Raw genomic sequence first — 23,836 nt, 5'->3', positions numbered from 1 at the left:
GGCTTGATTTTTTTTTTTAAAAAAGCCTTTCAGCTCCCTAGATAAAACCAAACTGAAAATTCATATAAACAAGCTAAAAGAAGACTATGTTAGTGAAATTCTACACAAACAGGAAATATTTGTGCTTATGTCAGTTTGCTGTCACTAATGTTTTACCAGAGTGTCAAGGCTGGAAATGATGTCTCAGAAATCCTTCAGCTGTAATTCTGGATGAGGAATTTTATGCTAGCAAGGCAAGCAAGGCAATACATTTAAAAACCCAACATATTAATAGTCCATTTATTTAAACAAAAGACTCTTCTACCATCTGGGGGTTACAAGAGAGATTAAAACAAAATGGATGAAAACAAATCATAAGTAACAGAGATCTTCGCAGAGATATACTCCTGCTGAAAAAGGATCAGGCCTTTATACCTGTTAACGCATCTCCTATAAAGTAAATGAAGACATAAACCATAATATCTGTCTCACACGCTCTCTCTCTCACACACACACAAGTTATAGGATATGCCGTCAAGCCATTGGGCACAAACCTAATTCCAGAGTACGCAACAGTTCACACAGTGACGTGGTTTTATTGACAACGTGTGAAGCGGGCTCCAGCTCTGTGCCTATAAACTACCAGCCCTGGTAGATGGGAGAGCTCCTGGTTAACCGGTCATCACCACTAGTGTTACCTTCAGACAACATGCTTATAGCCTCATCGGTCTGCTGGCTGTCAGTTGTCGATATCTTCTTTGAATCGTGGATGTTGCTTTGGTAGTTCACTGGTGAGGGATAGGCATTTTCACCCACAGTTGATGAGGACATTGATTCCCAGGGTATTTCTCTTTTTCGCCATTTCAGGTCCACTCTCCATCCCGTCCAGCCATAGAAAGCTAACGTGAAGAGGAAGCCTTGCATCGGATTAAGAACCCCCTAGGAAAGAGAAGCACAACAGGAGTTACACCAGCAGCTCCATTTTCAACTCCAGCAAAACACTTTGCATGCATTAACAACTTCCCTTTCACTGAACGATTGCTGTCTTTAAAATATGCTATTTGCATGCAAATAAAAATGTGTGGTTTTTCCCATTGCAGACACAAACAAGTCAGAGTGAAACACCACGACCTGTTGTTCCAATATGCTGAGGCCATCCCAGTGAACAGTAAGCACCAAAAGGTTTTCTAGCATGGATTTTAGCTGGTCAACTCCCTGGTGTGTTTTTAACTTTCCCCACAAGGTCTAAACTTTTTTATTCACAAAAGAAAATACTATATTTTTCACTAGAAGCCAAGTCAAATATAGGAGAGTAGACACTAGCACACACGAGTTTTTTAAAATAGCAGGAATTGAGCTGTCTTGAATTGCTGCAGATTCCTGAGGCAGTGAAAATGTCCATCAAAGTGGGATGGAAGAATGGGGAGAGACACTGAAAAAGAAAATCCCAAGTGATTTCCAAAAAAATTCACTCTCCAGGTGAGTAAGAGCAAGGTCCCTGCCACAGGAATGTGTTTGCTCCTTGTCAGAGGAAGTTGTAGCAAATCCGTTACATCGCTTAGCCCTTCAATACAAAACTGCTCAAGGACTTAACTACACAAAGCGTGCTTAGGCCTTACAGGTATTTAACAGATCTAGAATAAACTCTCTTGGAAAAGGAACCTGCAATATTCCCTCAAATATTCCAATAGGATAAAAAAGGGTAGGGTACAGTAAGAGGCCGGCATCTTACAGCTATTTTTTGGTTCATTGCTTTCAAGATTTTTCATGTATTTGTCCCCAAATAATTATTCAAATGTCACGATGTAAGATGCAATTATTCTTTATAATAAAGAAAACCCTAGTTACAAACAGAGAATTACCAGAAAATGCCCATTTTATTGGGGAAACTTCAGGAATCATGAGCTAAAACTTTGTAGCTTGCTTTATGGCAGAGGTTAGCAAGGTTAGACTAGAAATCAGTGTAGTGGTCTGTTCCAGATCTTAAAATGGGTAGCAATCACTCACAGAGAGAATGCATACTCCAGTAAATGGGAGAAAAAGTTGGCCTTTGGTACATTTTTCACAAAGTTTAAAAGTGAAAAGCACTCCCAGTGACCACTCCCTCCTCTCTCTTTCTGCTTTTCTTCCTTCATTTTCAGAGTGTTTATATCCCCCAAAATCATAAACCACCCGCTACACTGGTGCTGTTCCACCAGTCTTATAAAAGTGATTTCTAAGACTCAGCAATGTCATGGCTGACCTACCATTATAATCCATGTGATCAGTGCAGCACTTCTGATGTTTTTCAGGGGTATTTCATTGATATCTGGCTGCATTTCGAGATAGAACAAAAGGCTCTCATTGATGATATTGGATGACCAGCTATTGCAGGAGTAAAGAAGAAGACAACAGTTATACATATACATGTATATGTAAAATATGTTTTACTTTTAAATTATAGAAATTAGGATCACTAATAAGGAGAGTGAGATTTATATTTTTTTTACGTTAAGTCTCAATCTTAAGGGACCAGTAGGTCTCTCAGATCATGATCAAAAACCAGACACTTACCTACTAGCCCAGGCCTAGACGAAGAAATCAATATAACAAAAAAAAAGAATCTGATTATTTGAGCTTGCTGCAGAACAGTAAGCTGCAGGATAAAATTGAGATGATACACAACTGTGATCCATAATGGGAATATCATGCATGCTGACTTCTTTTGCTTGTGGCTTAAAAGGATAGTGCTTACAGGTAAGGAGACCAAATACATGCATATATGTTGTAAAAGGCTGCAGAAACTCCAGCTGGCATTAGAATTTCAGGGTTAGATTACAGCAGACTTTCAAAATGTCCATAAAAAAACTACAAAGCAAAACAAAAGTTGACTTTAAAACCCTTGAAAATGCCATCAAAGTTTTGGAATAAAGGCAATTTCTGTTTCCAAAGAAGGATGAGCATAATCACGCCTCATCCTGTGAAAGAGACTGAGGATATTCTACACTAAATAAAGGTTATAGCAAATGGCTGTAACTTCTAATGACTTCTAAACAGACAGACCAGTGTTTCTTTATAGTTCTACTGCAGCTTCAGAAAGGAAATTATCAGAATTCATGTCATGCTTTCTAAATGGGTTTATACATGTCCTTCCTGCAATTATATTTTTATCACAGTGTAAATCCTCCTGCTCTCCCCTCCCATATCTGCAGGCAGCTCTTCTACCCCGTGTTGCCCCAACCTGCTGTCTTCGACAAATTCAGCTCATATTTGACTTCTGGGATGGAAGGGAATCTTCCCTAAGCTTCTGAGACGGGACTGCCTCAGCCTTTCCCTACAGTGACCTTTGAGAGAATTTTTATACTCTAAAGCTTATGTTTTATTAGGAGAACAAAATGCAAAACTACAGCTGTGATTATTTCATTTAATAGGAAAACCTAGAATGAGACAGCATGGAAATAAACAGATGTCCCCACTGTGTCCTTGGGGAATCGGTCCTTTCTTTCATGCTTGCTCCCCGACCAGAAACTGGCCACCGCTCCTTAGGTTGCAACGCACTTCTGCGGTGCCTCTGGGCTCTTTGTTTCCACAGCCCTGGAAGCCTGGCTCAGTCCCTGCTCCTCGTTATTTCAGCAATTTCCAGGAGGTCGTGCTGCGGGGTCCTTCCCTGCCGTCTCACCCCCTCCCCTGCCGGCTACCCCACCTTTCGCACCAGAAACCCCTCTCCCAGGCAAGCGGACTCTGTTCTTCCCCAAGAAAAGACAACCATTTCCCTCCAGAGCACTCCGGTTTACAGCAGGCAGAAGACAAGGAGGCAATCTTTCTCCCTTCTCAGCCTTTTAAAGCAACGTAACATGCATTAATGTACCTGTGTATACAAAACGTCAGTAGCTGTAGAGACTGTTAAGTTTGGCCAAGCCATTTCACTACTCCAGGACCATTTCCTTCCCCCCCGTCGCTTGTGTTACCCACGTAGGTCGTAAACACTTCACAGCGGGGACTGCTTCTTGCCAGCTCATTGCACAGACCCTTGCAGAGTGGATCACCACTCCTTCTGGGGCCTTTATCGCTGTGTGATAATTGTGAGATTGCAGTAAAAAAAAAAAACATTTTCTCCAAAAGCAGTCCCTATTCCAGCTCAGTTTTGGTGTGTGCATCCAGTACCTCCAGTTCCAGTTAACCACGCCAGGATCTTTCACACTGGGTGGTGCTGCTGGAGCAAAGGTGCAGGGATTTAGGGATGAGGTGTTTAGCGTCCCTCCTTCCCCACTTTCTTTGTTCCCTCTCTCTTAACTCCTTCCTGTCCTCCCCCAAAGTACTATTTTCATGCAGGAAGATGGAATATTTAAAAAAGAAGATTAAATGATCGGAAATTTCACACACAATCATACGGAGATTTCTTTTCTGGCATATGACCCTGTATTTCCAGTCGATATCCGTGCTTTTTTCACACACATGGGATCTACAGACCACAGAGGTGGTTGCATTCTATAACCATAGTCAGGGCCATGAAGGTAGTCATAGTAGCATATGTATTGTAGGTTTTCAGTGATGTGTTTGGTGACAAGAGACTCTGAGAAATCTTGAGTACAGAAAGCCATCTATCAGCCCACAGTGCTGGGGAGCTGCTGTTCCAGACAGCTTTAGTCTGGCCCACCCTTTTTTTTTGCTATTGTTTCTTGGAGTTATTGTCTTCCTGTTGGTTAAACATTTTTTATCATTTCCTCGCAGCCCTGTGATGCTACATGAGTGATTCAGCTACTTTGTGAACTAGTTTAGAGCTACTTCTTCCTTAGACACCTTCCCTTCCAAGCATAAAGACAAACAAATGAAGCAACCCATCAGACTCTATTCTTGTCCCTGACCCTCTCCAGCTGGGAAAAAGGCAGTTTAAAATGAAATAATGTACCTCTTACCAAATAATGAATACCAGCATAATTTTGAAGAAGCGGATCTGGATCTCTGTCCCCAGACGTCTTTCATTCTCTGTGTAAATCCCTTGTCTCCCTTTTAGTAAGGAGGCAACTGGAAAGTATATAATTATGTTCATTAATATACATGTATCTTGTTAGTTATAGGCACAAGGATCCAGAAGAGAGATGTCTGTAAAGAGGGAACAAAGGAACAGATGGATTTGTCTCCAGCAGCACTTCAGAAGCTGGAAAGACCATCATCACGGAATCTCACATATAGCCTAGTACTAAAGGAAAAGAAGTACACATTATGGATTCCTAAAATGAGTGATATCCCACTAGCTGGTTTTTCTTCTGTCAATCTCACTGAAAATAGAAAACAGTATGGTCAACATAGTTCGCTTTATAACAAAAGGTAGTGCTTACAACTTCTGTATAACATGTGATATAATGATAAATTTATTATGTGATGTTTAGACTAAAATAGAATACATTCTATGCTATTATGCACATTATATTTCATTGGTCAATTGACATAGCATTGGCTACACCTCTAAAACTTGACAGTGTAATATTAGCAAAATAGACATTATTATGCCACATGCTATTCAGATGTCACAAGGAATATACATATGCACAAACACAAATATACACAGTGTGTCTTTTCCCATACGAAAAAGCAACTTTTTATATGAACAACTTTTTAAAGGGACAACTGTTCTTTTGAAAATTAGTATTATTGAGGGATGCAGGATAGATGGGATGAAGACTGAACTGAGAATACAAGGTCTTCTGTAGCTGGTATTATATATTCAATGTGTAGATGATAAGTATGAATTCAGGTACTGCAAACATCTAGCACTGGTCATACTGCATGCAAAGAATGCATTGAATCTGTGGCTTTTTTTAAGTTTCATTTCTTCAAAGCACTGGATAATAAATTAAATGGGAACTTCAAGATCCCATCTGACTTCTGTACAATTATCATTTGTTTCATAATCTCAGAATCAGGAGTGACAAAATTCTGATTTTTTTTTTTTTTTTTTTTTTTGCTCCAGGGCTGCCAAGAAGTTAAATCAACTATCAACTATCAGATCTCACCAACATTATCTTTAAACCAGAATAAGTTACATTCCAGAGTGCAGGTTGGTACCAATACTACAGCAGAGTTAAGCATCCACTACACACTGCCTCAGATACTTCAAATCAAGAGTAATTTAGTAACATAGAAACACCCTTGCCAATCTGCATAGCTTGAGTATGCCGTCAGAGCGTCTCTCTAGGGCAAATCTCCCATCAAGATGGTATCTTCATTTCAATAGGCAAGTCCCTCCCACCCTTTGCTGTATCATTACGATTTAATGAGGAGCTATCCCACATCACTGAATATGCAGGCATGACTTTTTACAGTATTGTTATGTTGCTAAATCACACACACATACTGAGTGATGCTGGCCGTTAGGAACATACCTGCTGATACTGTCCTCCTAAACAGGATTGGGTTGACCACCAGCACTAGCAGGAGTGGGGCATAGGTTGTGATATAATGTGGGATTGCGTGCTCCAAGCCATTTTCACAGCTGAGAAGAAATCATTAACAGCTTACGCATTATTTTTCCACAGCTGACAGTTCTGGCTATTCTATCTATGTCATCTTCAACTTAAAAAAATAAAAGGAATGAAGCTAACAGATGCTAAACTTTTAATTCACAGATCTTCAGCACCAGTTCACATAGGACACAAAGTTGATTTTTAACCTTCACTGTCTGTGCATTTTTTTCTCAAATTTAAATGAACAAATAGAAAGCTAAAACCAAGAGTGGAAGAACAGTGGCTCATGGCAGAAGCTGTATCACAGCCCTGCTGCATGCCAAAGTGCATGTATTGCCTGGCAAATTTCTTCAGGGTCCCCTGAAAGCTGGGCTGGTATTTCTAGAATACTCACCGACCCAGTGGGACACGCTTGTCAAAGACCAAAAAAACCCCAACATTTGGATGTCTGTCTCTAAAGCTGACCGAAAGACATTCAAACGACCAGAGAGTGGTACAATTTGGCAGTCTGTTCCCAGAGCCCTGCTTACCTGGAGAGAGAAGGGTAGTAAAGCAGTGCAATTCCCTCCACGCAGAGCATCACCGCGAGGCCCCACGTCATCATGTGGTACAGCACGATCGTACTGCAGGCACCAAACAGGACAGCAGTAATTAAAGATACCGAATGTTACGCTTTCCACATTGCAACATAAAAAGAGGAGCCTCACTGAAACGGAGCTTTACAGACATTAAACGCTGCAGAAACAATACTGGTGGTACATTAAACTAAGGAAAGCAGGTGGGGCGGGGGGGCCTTCAGAAAAAAAGATGAGCCAAAGCGGTTGTTCAGGCTTGCACACAGAAGTCCTGTGTCCTCTAACCTGTAGGGTGGAAAGCATTTCCCCTATCCCCAGATTTCCAGAAGGAACCCCTGCATCCTTCATTTCTCCTGCAGAGACCAAATTAGGGGATTAAAATGTAAGAATGGAGCCAAACAGTCAAATAAACCACCCTTCCGTAATTTGCAGAGAATTATGTTCAACTTTCAGAGTTGGATACTGCTCCCATCTTAGGGAGATTCAGACCTGTGTGTGTAGAAAGTCTTCCATTGTTTACTTTGATCTTAGAATCAAGCCCAAATACACATGATTTTTTTGGTTAACAGGGATGGGGGAAGGAGGTAGATCCCAGTTGTTTCAGACTAGAGCTATGAGACTTCACAAAATGAGGTTTATCCTCTGCAGGCTGAAGTTAACTCAGAAGTACCCGTTTTGATAACATCTACCAGACGAACCATGTCTCCAGTACCTGATTCCTCAGTATCATCTGGAAACAGAGTCACATAATTCCACGTATAGCACAGCAACTGAAGGTCATTTTGCCTTTCTAACAACCAACTTAGAAACACCTTTTATTTTCTGTCTGGCATTAAAGCATGGTACTTTCCAAAGGTTTTAGGTTCTTCTGTTACAGGCATTGCAGAAAAAATGTATAGTAAATACATATAGTTCTTTAAAAGTTTACAAATGTAATCAGAAGCATAATAATGACAACACTGAGAAGTGGATAAAATAGACAATCTGAGAAAAATACCTGGAGAATGAACTATATGAAATTCAGCACTTTCCCCCTCCCACTTTATTTTCAGGATAACACTTTTTTTGTCACAAGAATCAATTTCAGGTAAAGAGTAGGGACAAAAATAGTTATCTTGCTGCAATAAAGTTTATAGAGCCCAATCTGCTCCCTATTTTTTTCAAAGGTTAAATAAATCCAGTTACATTTAAATTCCAGTTGGACATAAACAAATCAATATCTGAGCAGTGCCATGGCAATTTAAGCACTTAGCACACCACTCATCCATGTCATTACCTGGTGACCGTATGAAGATCAGATATTTGTACAACCTTCACTTACACACTTAGATAGCTGCAGACAAACATGGAGATACAGTGTTGGAAGGAAAATAACAGATTCAGAGCTTTAACTCTGGTACCTCAGTCCAGCTGATCTTCTTACCACCAAGTAAGAATCAACAGCATAGCAAAACAGCCACCAGAAGCCAGCGCTATATAATAGCTGGATCCACATCTGCAGGGAAAAAAATGCCAAATATCACAGCTGCTTCTCAAGTACCACGGGGGACAGGGGAGGGACTCAAACCTTTAGCCTGGTGATTTGTTCTTTAAATGTGTGTATTTTCCAGCTGAGATTATGAAGTATGAAATCTTACTCAAAAATCACAGGAACAGCATTGCTGTAGCCAACGGGTCAAGTCATAGGTAAATTGTACAGCATTTGCTTTCACAGCTTACTCTGTCATTTAGAGAACCTGTTATTTACCTCTCCAGTCCTAACCCTCAATGTTGTGAATGAAGCCCGAAGAAATTTATAGTGAGGATGTTTTAAATTTAGGTTAGAATTTTAGTAGTTTCTCAGTAGCTGAGGCATGAAAATATAACGAGGTCAGTCATCACCACAGTGTGCCTATGCATCATGGGTTCTGCATGTGACGGGTGTTTCCTCCATGCACAAGAACCCGATTCAGGGAATGATTATTAAGAAAAAAAGGTCATTAACAAAAATATCACTCACCTTCTGGAAAAATTATCCTTACTGAACTCTCTGACAGATTTCTTCAATAAAAATCCAAAGGAAACAGATTCAAGTCAAGTTAAATTCTACAGTGTTCATGAGCTGACCCCATGCATTTTTCCCATGAGCCTACATAAGTGACCTTTCTTTGCCACTGTTCATAAATTCCAAATTTCTTCCCCATGGGAGCTGGCTCTTTGTAATAGCCTGGAACTATTTTAATATTCTGATTACCTTCCCCCTGAGCCCTCTTTCAGTTCTTATCTGAATATCCTTTATCACAGCTCCATAGTAGCATCATTTTACAGCTGGAAAGCAACATACTTGTTACTGAGCCAAACGTCAGTGAATAGAGGTCTACCATTCCTCCCTTCAAAAGGCAAATCAAGCTGGGAAATATTTCCTTTCACCATGGGTGTAGACCCTATCCCTAGTCATTTGCGGCACGAATTATTCATTATTTAATTCAAACATCATGACATTTTCCTAGTGCACAGGAGCCAGAAAATAAAATTCCAGTCTTCCTTCTAATGTGCTGTACTCACAGCACTCAGCATGTAACTTCATCTGCACTTTTACATATTTGCTGCAGTTGAAAAATGCACAATTTCCTATACATACACACACATACAAAAATAAACTGCAGGGTCCTTCCACCCAGAAAATCCAATGAAGACAAGACTGTCTCCAAAAATAATATATCAGATGCACTTAAAACCAAAATCTTCATATGCTGTCTCACTTTTTCGAAAAATGACATATCTTGCTACAGTGCCTGAGAGGGTACCCCCTCTGCAAACCAAAGGGTGTGATTCAAAGGAGATGCCTAAAGGCCTCGCTATTTGGAGTTTGTATTGGCTTGTGCTTAAGTAAAATAAAACAATAGTACTAAAGAAAATGAAAATAGAATCAGAAACACTTTATTAACTCACATGAGAATATGTTAGGGAAAGTGAATGGAAGGAGGGTCGTTTTTCATTCCAATATAATTAAATCTAAGTTTAGCGAGTGACTCAAATTACAGCACTTTGCCGGAGCCCAAGAAAGGGAAAATAAAAATTGTGGTAGACCGCTATGCTGCTCACCATCTAACCTGAGATCCAAATGAAAAACAAACAGTCTGCATACAGTATCTTTGTCACAGTATTTTTATACTACTTTTTGTGTTAAGGGCCAGAAAGTGAAATTTAAGACATAGGGAAACATGGTTTTTGAATAGGACATTCTTGCTACAAGATATTGATGTTGCTGGTTTACTCTTCCTCAAAGAAAAAAAATCAACATTTGCATCTAAAAAGCAAAACTTAAACATGTATGATGGAACTGAGAATCGATAGCTGCGTACAACTGGTATTTGCTTCTATGGCACAACACTGTCATGTCTGAAATTGTCATTATATAGGCATATAAGGTACAGTGAGTTCAGTTTAGCACACGTTTTATTTTAAAACTACTGGAGCTGAATAATTCTGTTTACATGCAGTATATTCTCTTCTATATTGTAAACTTTGAATTGTAAAGCCAATACTGTTACTGCTCATGTATGAATTCATTGGGCCCCCTATGTTCCTATTGAATTTGGGTAAAATGGTGGTCTGTCTTATTTGTCATTTTGGTAAAAAACGTGGCCTTTTTTCTTGTACAGCAAACTAAAATTATATGTCTTAGTACTGTGCTTGTAATATTTGAGTTTTAATCTGCACTTTTGGAATGCATTTACACTTTCTTATTCTTGTGTTTTAATCCAGAAGGTATTTAATTAGACTTGGCCAGATGCAGTGGTTGAATGCCCATATAAGCAGCAATCTGAGCTGTAATCCCGCATAGCAGGGACAGACCTTCTGCCAGCAGCTTTGCGCCTTTGGCTGTATTTATCCCGCAGTCCCTCTGCATCTAAAGCACACGCTCTCCTGCCACAAAAGCTAATTTGAGCTACCCAAGTTGCCGGTTTCAGTCGGTCCCCGCTGCCACCACGCAGGCTGTAATTCCTGCTGGAGAAGGCGGGCAGATACCCTCATGCCACGGTGCGATGGAGCCGCCGAGGCATTTGCGATGCTGTGCCGGCACAAACCAAACCGGCGGTTTCACAGCCCATTCGGGAATGCCTATACCCTTACGCCTCCATATCCCTGACTTCAGTAGAGGTGTGCCCTCTGCACATCTCAGCACTGCTGAGATGAGCGAGTACCACGAAACGCTTGGGACCAGCCTGACCTGCACTGCCCCGTGTCCTCCCACGCACCGGGCAGCATCCAGCACCCTGAGCCAGGCTTTCGGAGGGAGGCACGAACACACTTGCAGGGCTGTGGCAGAGGCTGAAACCATCACATCCAGGCTCTGACTCACAGCCAAATTTCCTTTCGGACACAGTGGTTTGCCTTTCAGACTCGCCGCACGGAGTCAACCGGGAGCAGGAGGAAGGGGAGACGATCTCTGTACCTACCGCGCTCCCCACGCAGAAGGCAGAAGGCCACACGTCGGTCCCGTTCGCCACAGAAATGTTAGCTATGAAGCCTGGGAAGCCTAGCCATACACTTGACCTGAAGATCATACCTAAAGAAAAAAAAAGTCTTAATGCTTTGAAGCTGCTGGTGTGATTTGAATCACATGCTTCTCCCCGGCCACATATTTCACATCGCAGCCCAGATTTTGTGCGTCCACAGGAAGGCTACGGCTGCAGAGGAGCACGGCAGGAACAACTGTGCTATTTAAACATCAGTGTAATCGCTCAGGGAAAGTAGCCGCAAGAGTCTGAAGCTGCTGGGACTTGAAATGTTATGTAAATTAAAATCTCACTTACTTACAGATACTGTCACGCACTTCCTAAAATTAATCAAGTGGCGTTTAACAGATTGCCATAAACCAGTAACTAACTATTTACAACTTTACCAGCATTTATTCATAAGCTAATGTTAATTTCTCTATAATCCCTTATTGCAGAAAAAAGTTATTTCCCACTTTTCGCTGCCTTCATTTTTACAAGCAGCTCTTTTCCTCTCTGTCACAGGACTGAACAAAGCAGGGCTTTGGAATTAGGTGAGAACAATACACATTTTTTTAAATGAACTTACAGTTTGTTAGTGAGATTTTTTGGGTTTGCTTGAAATAATAGGCATTAAAGCACCAACATATGGCAGAACAAAACCACCAGGTTTCGCACCAAGAGAGAACAGTTTCGCACCCACCAAAGTGACTCTAATTCAAAGACAATGATGGATAAATAGTTTGAGTTTGCTGGTGAAAGAGAAAGGGAGAAAAATAACTTTATTTACTGCTGGCCTCACCTGACTGAAAGGACCTTTTCCAGGTGAATGCACACACATTTTTTCCATCTCTCTCTTTCTTTATTTCCCCCTCTATCGTTTGTTTTAATATTGGTACTTACCATGTACCATGAGAGAACCTGGCTAGGTATGAAAGGGGAAAAGACCTGAAATCCCACTCCTTCCCCAGGCAGTGAGAGAGACTTACAAAACAGCACTACCTCTGTTATCTAATGTGAGGGGAAAAATGTTATTGTAGAAACAAACCCATCCTGTATTTTCATAGCATATGTCACGGTAATTTATACCTAATTTGGCAGTAAATGCCATAGAGTGACAGGACAGATTTAGACACATTAGTTTCATTTTGACTCACGAGTTTTGTTTTATTCTCTGTTATATTCCTCCAGCCTATCAGCCAGGGGCCGGCAGCAGGTTGTCCTTGATAAGGAGCTTTGCTCACATTTCAAAAGCCTGTGTCCAGCATGATCTGTGTACAGCTGCAATTCCAACTCGTTTGCTGTCGATGTGATGTGCCCAGAGAAGTGGCTGGCACATGAACAAGACGGCAAACTTGGTCTGAGAGAATTTAAAGACATATAGGAAGTGTTTTTCAAATGTAGTCCTAAAGATCAGCTGAGTGTTTGATGTCAGCTTTAGTTTTAAATGTGCTGCCTCGCCTCCGCTTTTATGCTTTACTCTGAGAACCAGCCACTGCTGTGGATTTTAATTTGTTTGAAAGCAGAGATTTTGGTGTAGATTTGTCAGAAGCTTTTACTTCTAAAATATAACTATTAAACAAGACCTTTCTCCCCCCAAAGGCCCACCACTTTCTGATCTCACTTAGCCCAAATCTTCCTGTGAATACATACAGCATGTTTTCCTCAGAAATCTCTGTTGTCCACTCACCAGATTCATTTAGCTACGGTACCTCAGCGCAACCAGAGCCTGCTACAGCAAAGGTGAGGGACATCAAGCTGGCGCTTACCTAAGCCACCAAGGATGTCACAAATGGAGATAAGGAGAAGGATGGTGGAAGAGGAGGAGGCTTTGGGCATCTTCCGCGGGCTCTGTCCCTTCTTCGGCAGGAGCTGCAGGATGGTCAGTAACAGACTGACAGAGGCGCTGCCAATGCAAACTCCACAGAAGACTTCAGGCTGGAAATTCATCACTAGCTGGGTAGCTGCATCCCGGTTCGGGCAGCAGTAGGTTTCTAACCTGGGAGAAGCCATGAAGCGTCCAGCTGGTGGAGGGGCCCCACGAACAGAAGAAAATGCTGTTGCTTCCCCAAGGCAGCGTTCACTTTTTCTTCACCCTCCCCATTAGTCCTCGGTGGAGAGAATCACGCGATTGATGGATCATGTGCTGCTGCTGCTGCTAGAAGTAAATCCCCTAGAGCTGCCTTTCTCAGCCTCTCCTAGCAAGGAGATCAGATCTGAACAAGAAAACACCATGTAATCTGAAACATGCCCCATGCTTGCTCCGAGCCATTGGCAACAGTTCACTCACAGATTTCTGCTTGCACAGTATGTGATACAGGAAGACTTAAACTCATTAGAGCATTAAAGACCATTTAAAATAAATAAGGATGCAGATACCAAAGGAGAAGCATTACATCTTAATTGTGTTTCTCTTTAGCACCATCCCACACAGCACCCTTTAATTACCGTAAATTAATTGAAAATATGAGTCCAGACACAAGCAGTCTCAACCTTTACAGGGAGGAGCCGGGCTATAAATCCACACCCCAACCCAAATCTCAATTTCAGTGATCCAACCCACCCGTCTCTGTAATTAAAATTAGAATCACGATATCATATCACTGGAGAAAGGGATTACATTTAGGAAGACAATATTAATTAACCTCATCCTATTTAAACCGCAAGCAAAAAAGTTGTCTCTTTAGTCTGTACTGCCTGAGTCAGATCGGCTTGACATAGAAAATTCCAGGACTTTTGATTTCTCAAGAATATTTTTCTTTTTTTTCTTTTTCTTTTTTTTTTAGTTTGGTAAGGGTTTAATATGAAAACAGGAGTTTGACATGTAATATTTGTTTTTACTTTGTAAGCTAGACAGTATCTTTTAAGTCAGGGGTCCCATTAGACACAGCAACAAATACTCACAGTCATAAACACAAAAAGTAACTCTCCCCTCTCAGCTGAGTTTCAAACTCCCTGCGTCAGCCCTCACCCCTCCAGAAAACTTGTTTGTAAGAACACGTTCAGGAAATACAGGAGGGAGCATTGCCAACAGACTTAGAGTGAACTGGATGTTAAACAACAGTCATGGATTTTATAATCAGTCCTTATAAGAACAAACGACCTAGCCTTTTCTTTCTTTTTTTCCAATGGCCCAGCTTATTTTTTTAGCAGAAATTATGAAGGCCCGATGAATGACAGTGGGATACTTTGCACGCAGGGGTTATGAAACACAGAGGCTTCAGCCAGTATGTTTGCCCTCAGTAGAGAAAACAGCCACCAGTCCTGAGCAAAACGGTACCTGCCAAATTCTTCATTGTGCAAGATACCTTATATACTCGATCCCAGCCCCAGAACAAACCCCACCAAGCTCGCCGGCCTGTGGACCACTGCCAGGGGCCGTGCAGCCTCCTGCTGCGGGACGGCGGTGGCAGGGCTTGGGTGGCCGCTGAAGCCCAAACTGCCGGGTCCAACGTGCATCCCGTCCACCCAGCCTGCTCCGAGGGGCTCCCCGGGGCTGTGCCCGGGCTACGGCACCCAAAGGGCAGGACGTCGGCTTGCGGATTCAGACTCCTACACGCAGGTCTCCATACATCAGCAAAGCGTCTGAAGTCCCGTTAGAGTCAGTCAAGATCTCAGGCAGCGACGCTTGGAGGCTAGACTTAGTCTAGAGAGCTGTTCAGCTCTTCCTAAAATAAATGCCCGTGGTGAGCTGAGTAGGCTCCAGTGACTGTAATGGAAACTTAGGCATAGACATCCTCAAAGGCTCTGAAATCCAGGCAGCTGAGTTTGAAGCTGAACGTTTCTGCTGGCTGTTTTTGCTGCTTTCCAGCATAAAGAGATTTTCCTGCTCCATGGATGAGGATAGGTGAGTGACCTGGATGTTGCAATCCTATGTTTCGTTGCTACCACGTGTACGAAAATATACAGGACAGCAAGGTTGCGAACCAGCTTGCCCTGCTCCAGAAATACAAACTCTGGTTGACGTAAAGGAGAATACCTATGCTCTGTTGTCAATACAAGGCTCTGTTGTCAGTACAAGGCTCTGTTGTCAGTACAAGGTTGGGACTCTTCAGACTTTATTCCACCTCTGTTAGAGCAGTGGTGCACGGAGTTGCCACCTCTCTGTCAAGATACTGCATTGCAATCTACCTGCCTACTCAGGAACAAAAATTACAGTGATTCCACAGAGACATTATTATTTAAAATAAAGCCATCATATACCACATATAGAATGTAAATACATATAAATTAAAATAAATCATGTTTGCTCTCATTTGAAGGTAAATTTATATTGTCTGGTTTATAGTTGGAACAGCAAAACTTTTAGATTATTAGATAGAGAAACTGTTGAATAGAAGCCTTTCACTTCCACTATCAGTTTCTAAAATTGTTCCCCTCACTATTTCTGTTGCCGTTTTCCCTCCTTCAAAAATTCGAAAAGCATGTCAAATTGTTATCCTAATCATTTGTTCTGGCTTATGGATAGGAATGTTTTGTGTGTTTTGCTTTTTTTGCTTATCATTTGTTTTCATTGATCCTGACTGTCATCTTTGAGTTTGCCCATGTGGATTTACCATTTCATTATTTTACCTTCTCCCTCCCTTTTGTTCAGCCACTTTGAAACTACTTTCATTCCTCAGTTGTAGTTTTATACTCTGGAGATTAATTTTTTAATCTTTCTCTCCTTCTCTCTCCACAATTTCGCCAGCTGAGCACCCTATTTTTATTGCTTTACTTCTCTGAGTGGAGGATTGCTTTTTAACCTCTTATTCTGGGTCCCTTCCCTCCTACTCTCTCAGGATTTGATTACACTGTTACTTACAGAGGGAGTAAGTGATTTTTACTGGAAGCAAAGCATATGACCTGTAGCATACCTAATACAAAAAGAAAATAAAGTGACTCATGAGTGAATGGATACCTGCCATGATACAAGTAGATGATGTGTCTTTACATGTGGACATCTGAGGCTGAGTGGGAGATGGATCTGCCAAATTAATGAGCCACCCAGTATCTCAGCTGGTAGGACCTAGCTAGTCTCTGGCCCTCATTGGTGGGCTCGAAGTATGAAGTCTCATAACAGTCAAAGAAATTCAAAGCTGGTTTGGCAGTCTTATACCTGAGATTAATTTGGCTTCTCGTGATTATGAAAGTAAGAGGATAAAAGCTGGGGACAAAGGCAAAGGAAGCAGAAAAGTAATGAAAGAAAGAGAAGAGTTATTTTGCCTTGTTAAGGAACGTTATTTAGTATTCAATAAAACTTACATCATTCTAGATGTCCTAATTCCCTTCCCTCTGAAATTGCTGACAGAGTTCCCACTGCCACCAGTGGTACGAAACAGACCCACAAACATGGTATGTCTCATTTCTGCACCAAGGCAGGATCTCAGTTAAGCAAATGGTATGGCTTGGAGACAACCATTAGCACACATACAAGAAACATTACCCCCCCGCCGCCAGCATTGCAAATACCAATCAATCAAACTCACAGTGTAAGTACAACATTGCACAACACTAAAAATTCCAGTCCTGGTTTTGTACATTAGCAACAGTGTGAGAGAATGAAAAAAATACTGTGCTCCTTGCAAGGAGAACAGGCACGTACCCCATATGCACAGCTTTTAGAAATACCTACTCACGCTGTCCTTGGACCTGGGACACATAATGTTTCAGTCCAGTCCATGTTCATCATTAAGATGAAACACTAGCTTGTCTGCTTCTAAGGGAAAACAACAGGTTTACAAAAATATGATACGCATGCATCTCTGCTGTTAAGGAGTGTGCTATAGCTTATGCTTGAGTGTGCAGTTACAGATACTTTAATCACTGTTTTAATTAAATCTGGGACTACAGCACTGGTTTACAAAGGAGAAGGAAATTTATGGATAGAGAGATGGAGGAGAATTTACTTTTGTTTATGTGTGTGATTCAATGCATCACTGCCTGAACTTACAGCTCCCAATAAAGATCTTACCCACCTTACAAATATAAAACCTGTATTTTGTCAATGGTTCATGATCTCATAGTCTTTTGCACATTACCTGACATAACATTTACCAAACTGATGAAAGCTGGGTCCGTCTTCAAGCTAAATGGATGCAATATAACCAGTTATGTTTTCCCAACAGATCATGCAATATGTTCTCAAAGGCCTTAACATACAAATTTTCTATATGCTTGGCATCATTCTTCATTTTATCCACACAGACCTCCTGCAATTAGATGTACTTTGGAAGAAATAATAAGATGTGTCCTTCTCATAATTATCAGTACTAATTTTTAAAGCTAACTTTAAACTGGCATTTTACTTAATGCATAACTGAAATGAACACGGAAATTCACAGCCCATTATTTCTACTTCAAGTTTTCTGTAAATTTAGGCAGACATATTGGAACAACAGTAATAGTCAAAGTGTAACATCTGCCATGATTATAACGGCTACAGACTCCATTAAAAAGAACTGGAAGAAAAACAAAGGTATCGCTTCCCTTCCCTCAGTGATTTGAATATAATTGTAGAGTTGTAAATTATTAATTTATATTTAAGGGTGCTGAACATTAAGTTAAAAGGATGAGAATGAGTGTATCTCCTTTGCATAAAAATAATGTTTGAGTTCTTTTTGTTTTCTTTAAGAATGAAAACATAAATACATGAAATGAGTGTGCATTTCAACAGCTCGGTAATTGTGTGTATTTGACTGATGCAATCATGTCACACATTTTTTTGACTTCTTACATACCTTCTCCAGGGAAATGTTATCCTACCTGACTTTTGTGAAGAAATGTACACAAATTAGTTATTGAAACTGTGCCTGTTATGCATTTAAATTAGTAAACAAGGTTTATACGGATGAAGTACAAAATAACTGAGTAGAAAAAAGCATCCATGAACTGGAGAAAACAATTTTTGCTTAGGGATTGGAAAAACAAAATCCCCAATTCTCTGTGCCAGCACTGAGAATATTACAGTCTCTGAACCTGCATTAAGACAGATTTTTGTGGCCACATTTCTGGACAAATCCCACCATTAATCATTGTCATCGTTATATTAGTTCACAGAATAAAACGATACCTCCCTTTCAGCATACATGTAATAAAGAGACCTCGTCCCACATCTACACACACTACATGAGATGCAGTTTGCATAGGAACAGATTGATGAAAAAGAGCATGAAAAGAAAGAATATTATCCTCTCCACACACAGTGATATTGAAAATTGGATCTTAATGTTTGTAAGCATGTAGAGGGTACCCTGGCCTACAAGATGTTGAATGTCTATCCTGTCCTCAGTATCTTCCAAAGTATCCTAGACCCCACTACTTCTGCATTCTCTTTCAGAGGTTACGTTAGTTGGTTCCCTCAGGAGAAATTGGGTGGGATACTCCTATATCCTCATATGATTGTTAGACTGTGGGATCTTGTTAGACTATATCTCCCACCACCCAGAAGTTATATTTTCAAAGCCCATTAGCACTAGAAAATTATCTCATAAAACCTCTAATTCCCAGGCCAGTCTATGTAACCAAATCAAAACACATTACAGCACTGATTTCACAGTTCTTACAATGCAAGAACTCTCCAAGGCTCTGTTAATTAAACTGCTAAACATGTCAGTGTACCATGGCCAGTTAGATGGTCTTGTTGAGCACTGTAATCAAGTATTGAAGGGAATTCTGACAAAGTGTGCAGTCCCGGTCCAGACCACAGAGACCAGCCAACGCTCCCCTTTGAAATCCCATGAGCATCACTGGGTTTCTTTCCTCTCCAGTGGCTGCATGGCCAGCAGTCAGCCCTGCAGCATCTTGGGACTGGGTGAAGGAAAGTTGCAACCTTCTGCTCCACAAATTGTTGTCTGGTAGTTTCTGAAATGAGAAGAAAGCTCAAAAGCATGGTTTAGCTGGCTCAGGGAATCAAGAGGAAACGTAGTAATAACAGCAGAAACATTATAGTGCAGGAAGCACTTAAGAACCACTCTTTTGACTTTTCCTTTCTTCAGGACTGAAGATCATGACTTCATTGTCAGAGGTGGACTTCACAGTCCAGGATGGACAAAGTAATGAGACTGGCCCCTCAGTAGCCAAAGTGGTTAACTGGATATACCCTTCAGGCGAGCAATACGGCTACACTATACATTTATATTATAGCTTGGCTACCTCAGCTACTCCCATTAGTCAACTTCCTGGGAGCACGACTCCAAGAAATTAGTTGGTCCTAAAACTGCTTCAGATAATGCAGTGTTCTGAAACAAATCCTCTGTGTACCTTTAATGCTCCATAATTCAGACTGTCAAAAGAAATCAACCTTTGGGGTTGTAATAGGATCTGTGTTATCACAGAAGATGGGCAACAAACGCCCCCCCCAAAGCTGTTTCCTCAGGATCTTACTATGCCCCGCTGGCACGAGTACACTTCACACAAAATTTAGACTAACAAAGCAGTACCTCCCACAGCCTTGTCCTTTCTAGAAGTCAAACAAAAGCCAGGAAAATCTAATCTGAATGTTGGCACTTTTTCTCATTTGTATGATGCAGTAGGATTCCCTCAAATGTCCCATCAACTGCTAACTGTTCTGCCTTGGTCTCCTGAGACAGGAGACCACATCTATAGTATAAAGGGGCATAGCAGTCTAGGGGGAGGTGGTATGCACAGAAGGAACTTCTGCCCCCGTGGATTCCTGGGCATGCTCAAGCCAGCCTTATATCAGCCCTAATATCACCAAATTCATGGAATATCACAGGTCTGGCACTGCTGGACCATAGCCTCTTGTGCGTACCTGATGCTTTAGGGCAAACTGGCATACCACTGCAAAAAAAAGACCATTTACTTTATGCTGTATGCATGCATGGACTCTCACAAGATGCTACATCCTACGACCTCCACCTGGACATAGTTCATGTTCTGTGTAACCAAGCTGAGAGTAGAAAGGTCATTTGTAATGAAGGAATTGTGTCTATTTATAGAATGCACTGAGAGATTTATTTACACATTGGTGATAGGCAGAAAAAGGAAGGTCTGTTTGGGGTTAGCTAGCAAACGAAGACAAAGTCCAAGTGAAAAATACCAGATTACAAGGCTTTTGTCTGCTGTCATGCATACTCTGGCCTCTTGCTATTTATCTACCCTTTTAAAAGCCTTTCTCTGCAAAAAGAGCATTTGAAACCCTCCCTTTGGCATTTTCCCTGATCACTCCTGCTCCAGTGATCATCTTCACCAAGTACCGAATTTAGATGTAACATTCTGTGGTATCAGAGTTTAAACGCACTAAAGACTGCTTGTTAGCCTCTGAGGCTATGTCCCTCATGTAATTAAAACAGGCCAGTGCCTGGATTTCAGCACATAAGGCCAAGTGGCATAGCACAGTTTGTCTAGAGAATGTTATCATGTAACTTGTGTTATCAAAGAAGATGGACAATGAAAAAGACTCCCTAATGTACCACGATCAGAAATGCAGTGGTAAGAATAAATATTACAAGTGATGCTTCACTGAAATGATGGAACTTCACGAAGCAAAAAAACCCCAGGTTAATGAAGTTGCAACACACACACATATGACTAAATATATCTATATAGTGTGTATATATATGCATATACTGCTGAACTCTCTTCCAGAACTAAAAAAGGGTGGCTTCATCCATACTGCCTCGTAGTAACAGTCACTGGCCCACGCTATGCCCCAAACTGTGTCCAAGCATTGCCTAGTTAGCCCGCTGACAATGAAACGGTACAGACTGTCATGTACCAGTCCTTCAACCTGTGTGCTCTCACTCTGCTTTTTGGTTTCTTTGTAAAGTCCGAGATGTTGTAATATGATTTGACAAAGGGCCCTAATGCAGGAACTGGAAAAGGAACAGGTATACAGATACCAGAGGGACTATGGCCCATGGTATGACATAACTTGTGCCTGAATTTGCCTACCAGCTGCAAATCCCATCCCCAGGGAAAGCTGGGTACCCATTCACCTCCTCTTGCTAGGTTGTATGTTGTCTTCTGACTCTGCAAGCACACAAGGAGTTGCTATTGCCCTTTGATTTTCAATCCTCTTATCAGGCAAAATCATGAAAATTATAAATCCTGAAGCAGGCTATGGATAACTATTATGGGTGTTGGACTTGTCTCCTTTTTCTCTGACTACAGGTCTAATAGGTCTCAAGATCTGAGCCAAGAATATTATTGTTAACAAACCATTACATTTTTTCTCTTGGTCACTCACAGCCACCGTTTGTTCCACAGTGTGTGCTCTTCACCCTCAGAAAATTGCTCTGAGGCACAGAGCATATGTGATGTTGTGAGAATAAGTAAGAACTGAACAAAGTTTGAATCAAAAACATGGGGATAGAAATACCAGAGTATCATGAAATGCTATACTTTCACAAAATTCAGCTTTATAAAAAACCCTAGATAAAGAACACAGAAGCTTTTTTTTTTTTTTTTGGCCCTAAAGAACTGTAGAAGTCAACATATATTTGAGTATTTATCTGAAAGGTTGAGAACTTCTAAGGGTTTCTCCAGCACTAATTATGTGCTGATGAAGCCTTATTTGTAATACAGGAGAAACAAGACACACTTGGGAAAGGTGCCTAAATCACAGAGGAGACATCCTGCTCGAGTTCTTCAACATGGCATTTTTCATTCTGGGAAAATGGATAATTTGTTGAAATCAAAGTGTTTTGCAGAAGAGCATGATTATGCTGAATCCATCAGAAGAAACATGGCAGGTTTCCAAAGGAAACTCTCCCGGTTCCCAGCTATGCCAGGATGTCTGTCTCTTGGGCTGCTACCGAACCTGTTTCTCCAGGTTCTCAGGACTTTCAGACTCCACAATAAACTGTCAGCAGCTTGCCAAACCTTGAATTACTTGATAAAAAATTCCATCCACTTCTGCTACAGGAACTTCTTATCACTATTTCAGTTGGTTTGGTCTTTGTGATGGTTATTTTCGAAGACATTCAGTTTCAAACAGGAAGGAGCTGTAAGCCACTGTGCAGCTAGAAAGCTATAATCTGATCACTGTTGGTGAAATGTGGTGGGATGAATTCCATGACTGGAGGGCTGCAGTCGATGGCTATAAACTGTTCAGAAGGGACAAGTAAGGAAGCATGGGGATTTCCCTCTATGTAAAAAAAAAAATGGATTGATGGCACAGAGCTGTCTTAGAAAAGCAGCAATGAACACGTTGAGGTCATATGGGTAAAAATTAGGGGCCAAGCCAACAAAGGAAACCTTATGGTTGGTGTTTACTACTGGCTGCCCAATTAAGGGGAGCCTGTTGATGAAGTAGCGTTACTTCAACTACAGGAAGCATCATACTCCCAGGGTCTGATCCTGCCAGGGGACTTCAATCACCCTGACATCTGCTGGAAAAGCACCACAGCAAGCTGTAAGCAGTCCAGGAGACTCTTGGAGGGCGTCGAGGATAATTTCTTCATCTAGGTGATAGACAGCCCAACCAGAAGAGAAGTGTTACTAGACCTGTTGCTTACCAACATGGATGAACTAGTTAGATATGTCAAGATCAGTGGCAGCTGGGGCTACGATGATCATGTCCTAGTGGAATGCACACTCTTGAGGGATATGGGCCAGGTGAAGAGTAGAGTCAGGATGCTGAATTTTAGGAAAGTAACTTTCAGTTGTTTAATAAGTTAGTGGATGGGACCCCCCAGGAAACTACCTTCAGGGAAAAGAAGCTGAACAGAGCTGGCAGCTCTTTAAGGACTTTTTTTCTGAGGGCACAGCAGCTCTCAAAATTCCCACGTGTAAGAAATCAGGCAAGGAAGGCAGGAGACTGGCATGGCTCAGTAAGGACCTTCTGGTCAAACTAAAGCATAAGAAGGAAATGCACAGGCAGTGGAAGCAGGGACATGTATCCTGGGAAGAATATAAGGATGTTGCCTGGATGTGCAGGGATGAGATTAGGAAAGCTAAGGCACAGTTGGAGCTGAATTTGGTGAGGGATGTTGTCATGGTTTAAGCCCAGCTGGTAACAAAGCATCACAAAGCTGCTTGCTCACTCCTCCCCGCCCCAGCCCCCGTGGGATGAGGAGGAGAAAATATAAATAAACGCTCATGGGTCGAGACCAGGACTGGAAGGGATCACTCCCCACTTATGGGCACGGGCAAAAGACAGGCTGAATTTGGGGAAGAAACAAAATCAATTTCATTTACTACCAATCAAATCAAAACAAGGATACTGAGACGTAAAACCAGACCTGAGAACACCTTCCTCCCACCCCTCCCTCCCTCCCGCCTCAGCCCCACTCCCGGTTCTCTCTCCCTCCTCCCCCCGGCGGTGCAGGGGAACAGGGGCTGGGGTCAGTCCGTCATACCTGGTCTCTGCCGCTCCTTCCTCCTCAGGGGGAGGAGGACTCCGCACTCGGCCCCT

At 41.6% G+C, this 23,836-nt stretch overlaps 1 protein-coding gene across 1 annotated transcript; it reads right to left on the bottom strand.

Annotated features, from left to right (window-relative positions):
- Positions 1–250: 250 nt before the first annotated feature.
- Positions 251–14,798, bottom strand: GPR143 (G protein-coupled receptor 143). Its single transcript, XM_009925374.2, has 8 exons — positions 13,248–14,798; positions 11,440–11,549; positions 8,398–8,492; positions 6,953–7,045; positions 6,342–6,451; positions 4,875–4,983; positions 2,226–2,343; positions 251–918 (listed from the first exon to the last, which is right to left on the bottom strand). Exons 1-8 carry the CDS (start codon positions 13,489–13,491, stop codon positions 619–621), a joined length of 1,179 nt encoding a protein of 392 aa, XP_009923676.1. The 5' UTR covers positions 13,492–14,798; the 3' UTR covers positions 251–618.
- Between the last annotated feature and the right edge of the window lie 9,038 nt (positions 14,799–23,836).

Source organism: Haliaeetus albicilla, chromosome 25 (assembly GCF_947461875.1).
Source record: "Haliaeetus albicilla chromosome 25, bHalAlb1.1, whole genome shotgun sequence".
NCBI classification, from domain to species: domain Eukaryota; kingdom Metazoa; phylum Chordata; class Aves; order Accipitriformes; family Accipitridae; genus Haliaeetus; species Haliaeetus albicilla.
The sequence above is the reverse complement of the archived record's forward strand: the minus strand, read 5'-3'. Positions and strand labels throughout refer to the sequence as shown.

Bases quoted from the DNA above. Each gene is read 5' to 3' on its own strand.
- GPR143 (XM_009925374.2), bottom strand. From the start codon at position 13,491: ATGGCTTCTCCCAGGTTAGAAACCTACTGCTGCCCGAACCGGGATGCA. The intron at 7,046-8,397 runs GTACCAGAGTTA...TGGTGCCTGCAG, and splicing joins AGAAGATCAGCTGGACTGAG to TACGATCGTGCTGTACCACA. The intron at 6,452-6,952 runs GTAAGCAGGGCT...ATTTCTTCTCAG, and splicing joins TACTACCCTTCTCTCTCCAG to CTGTGAAAATGGCTTGGAGC.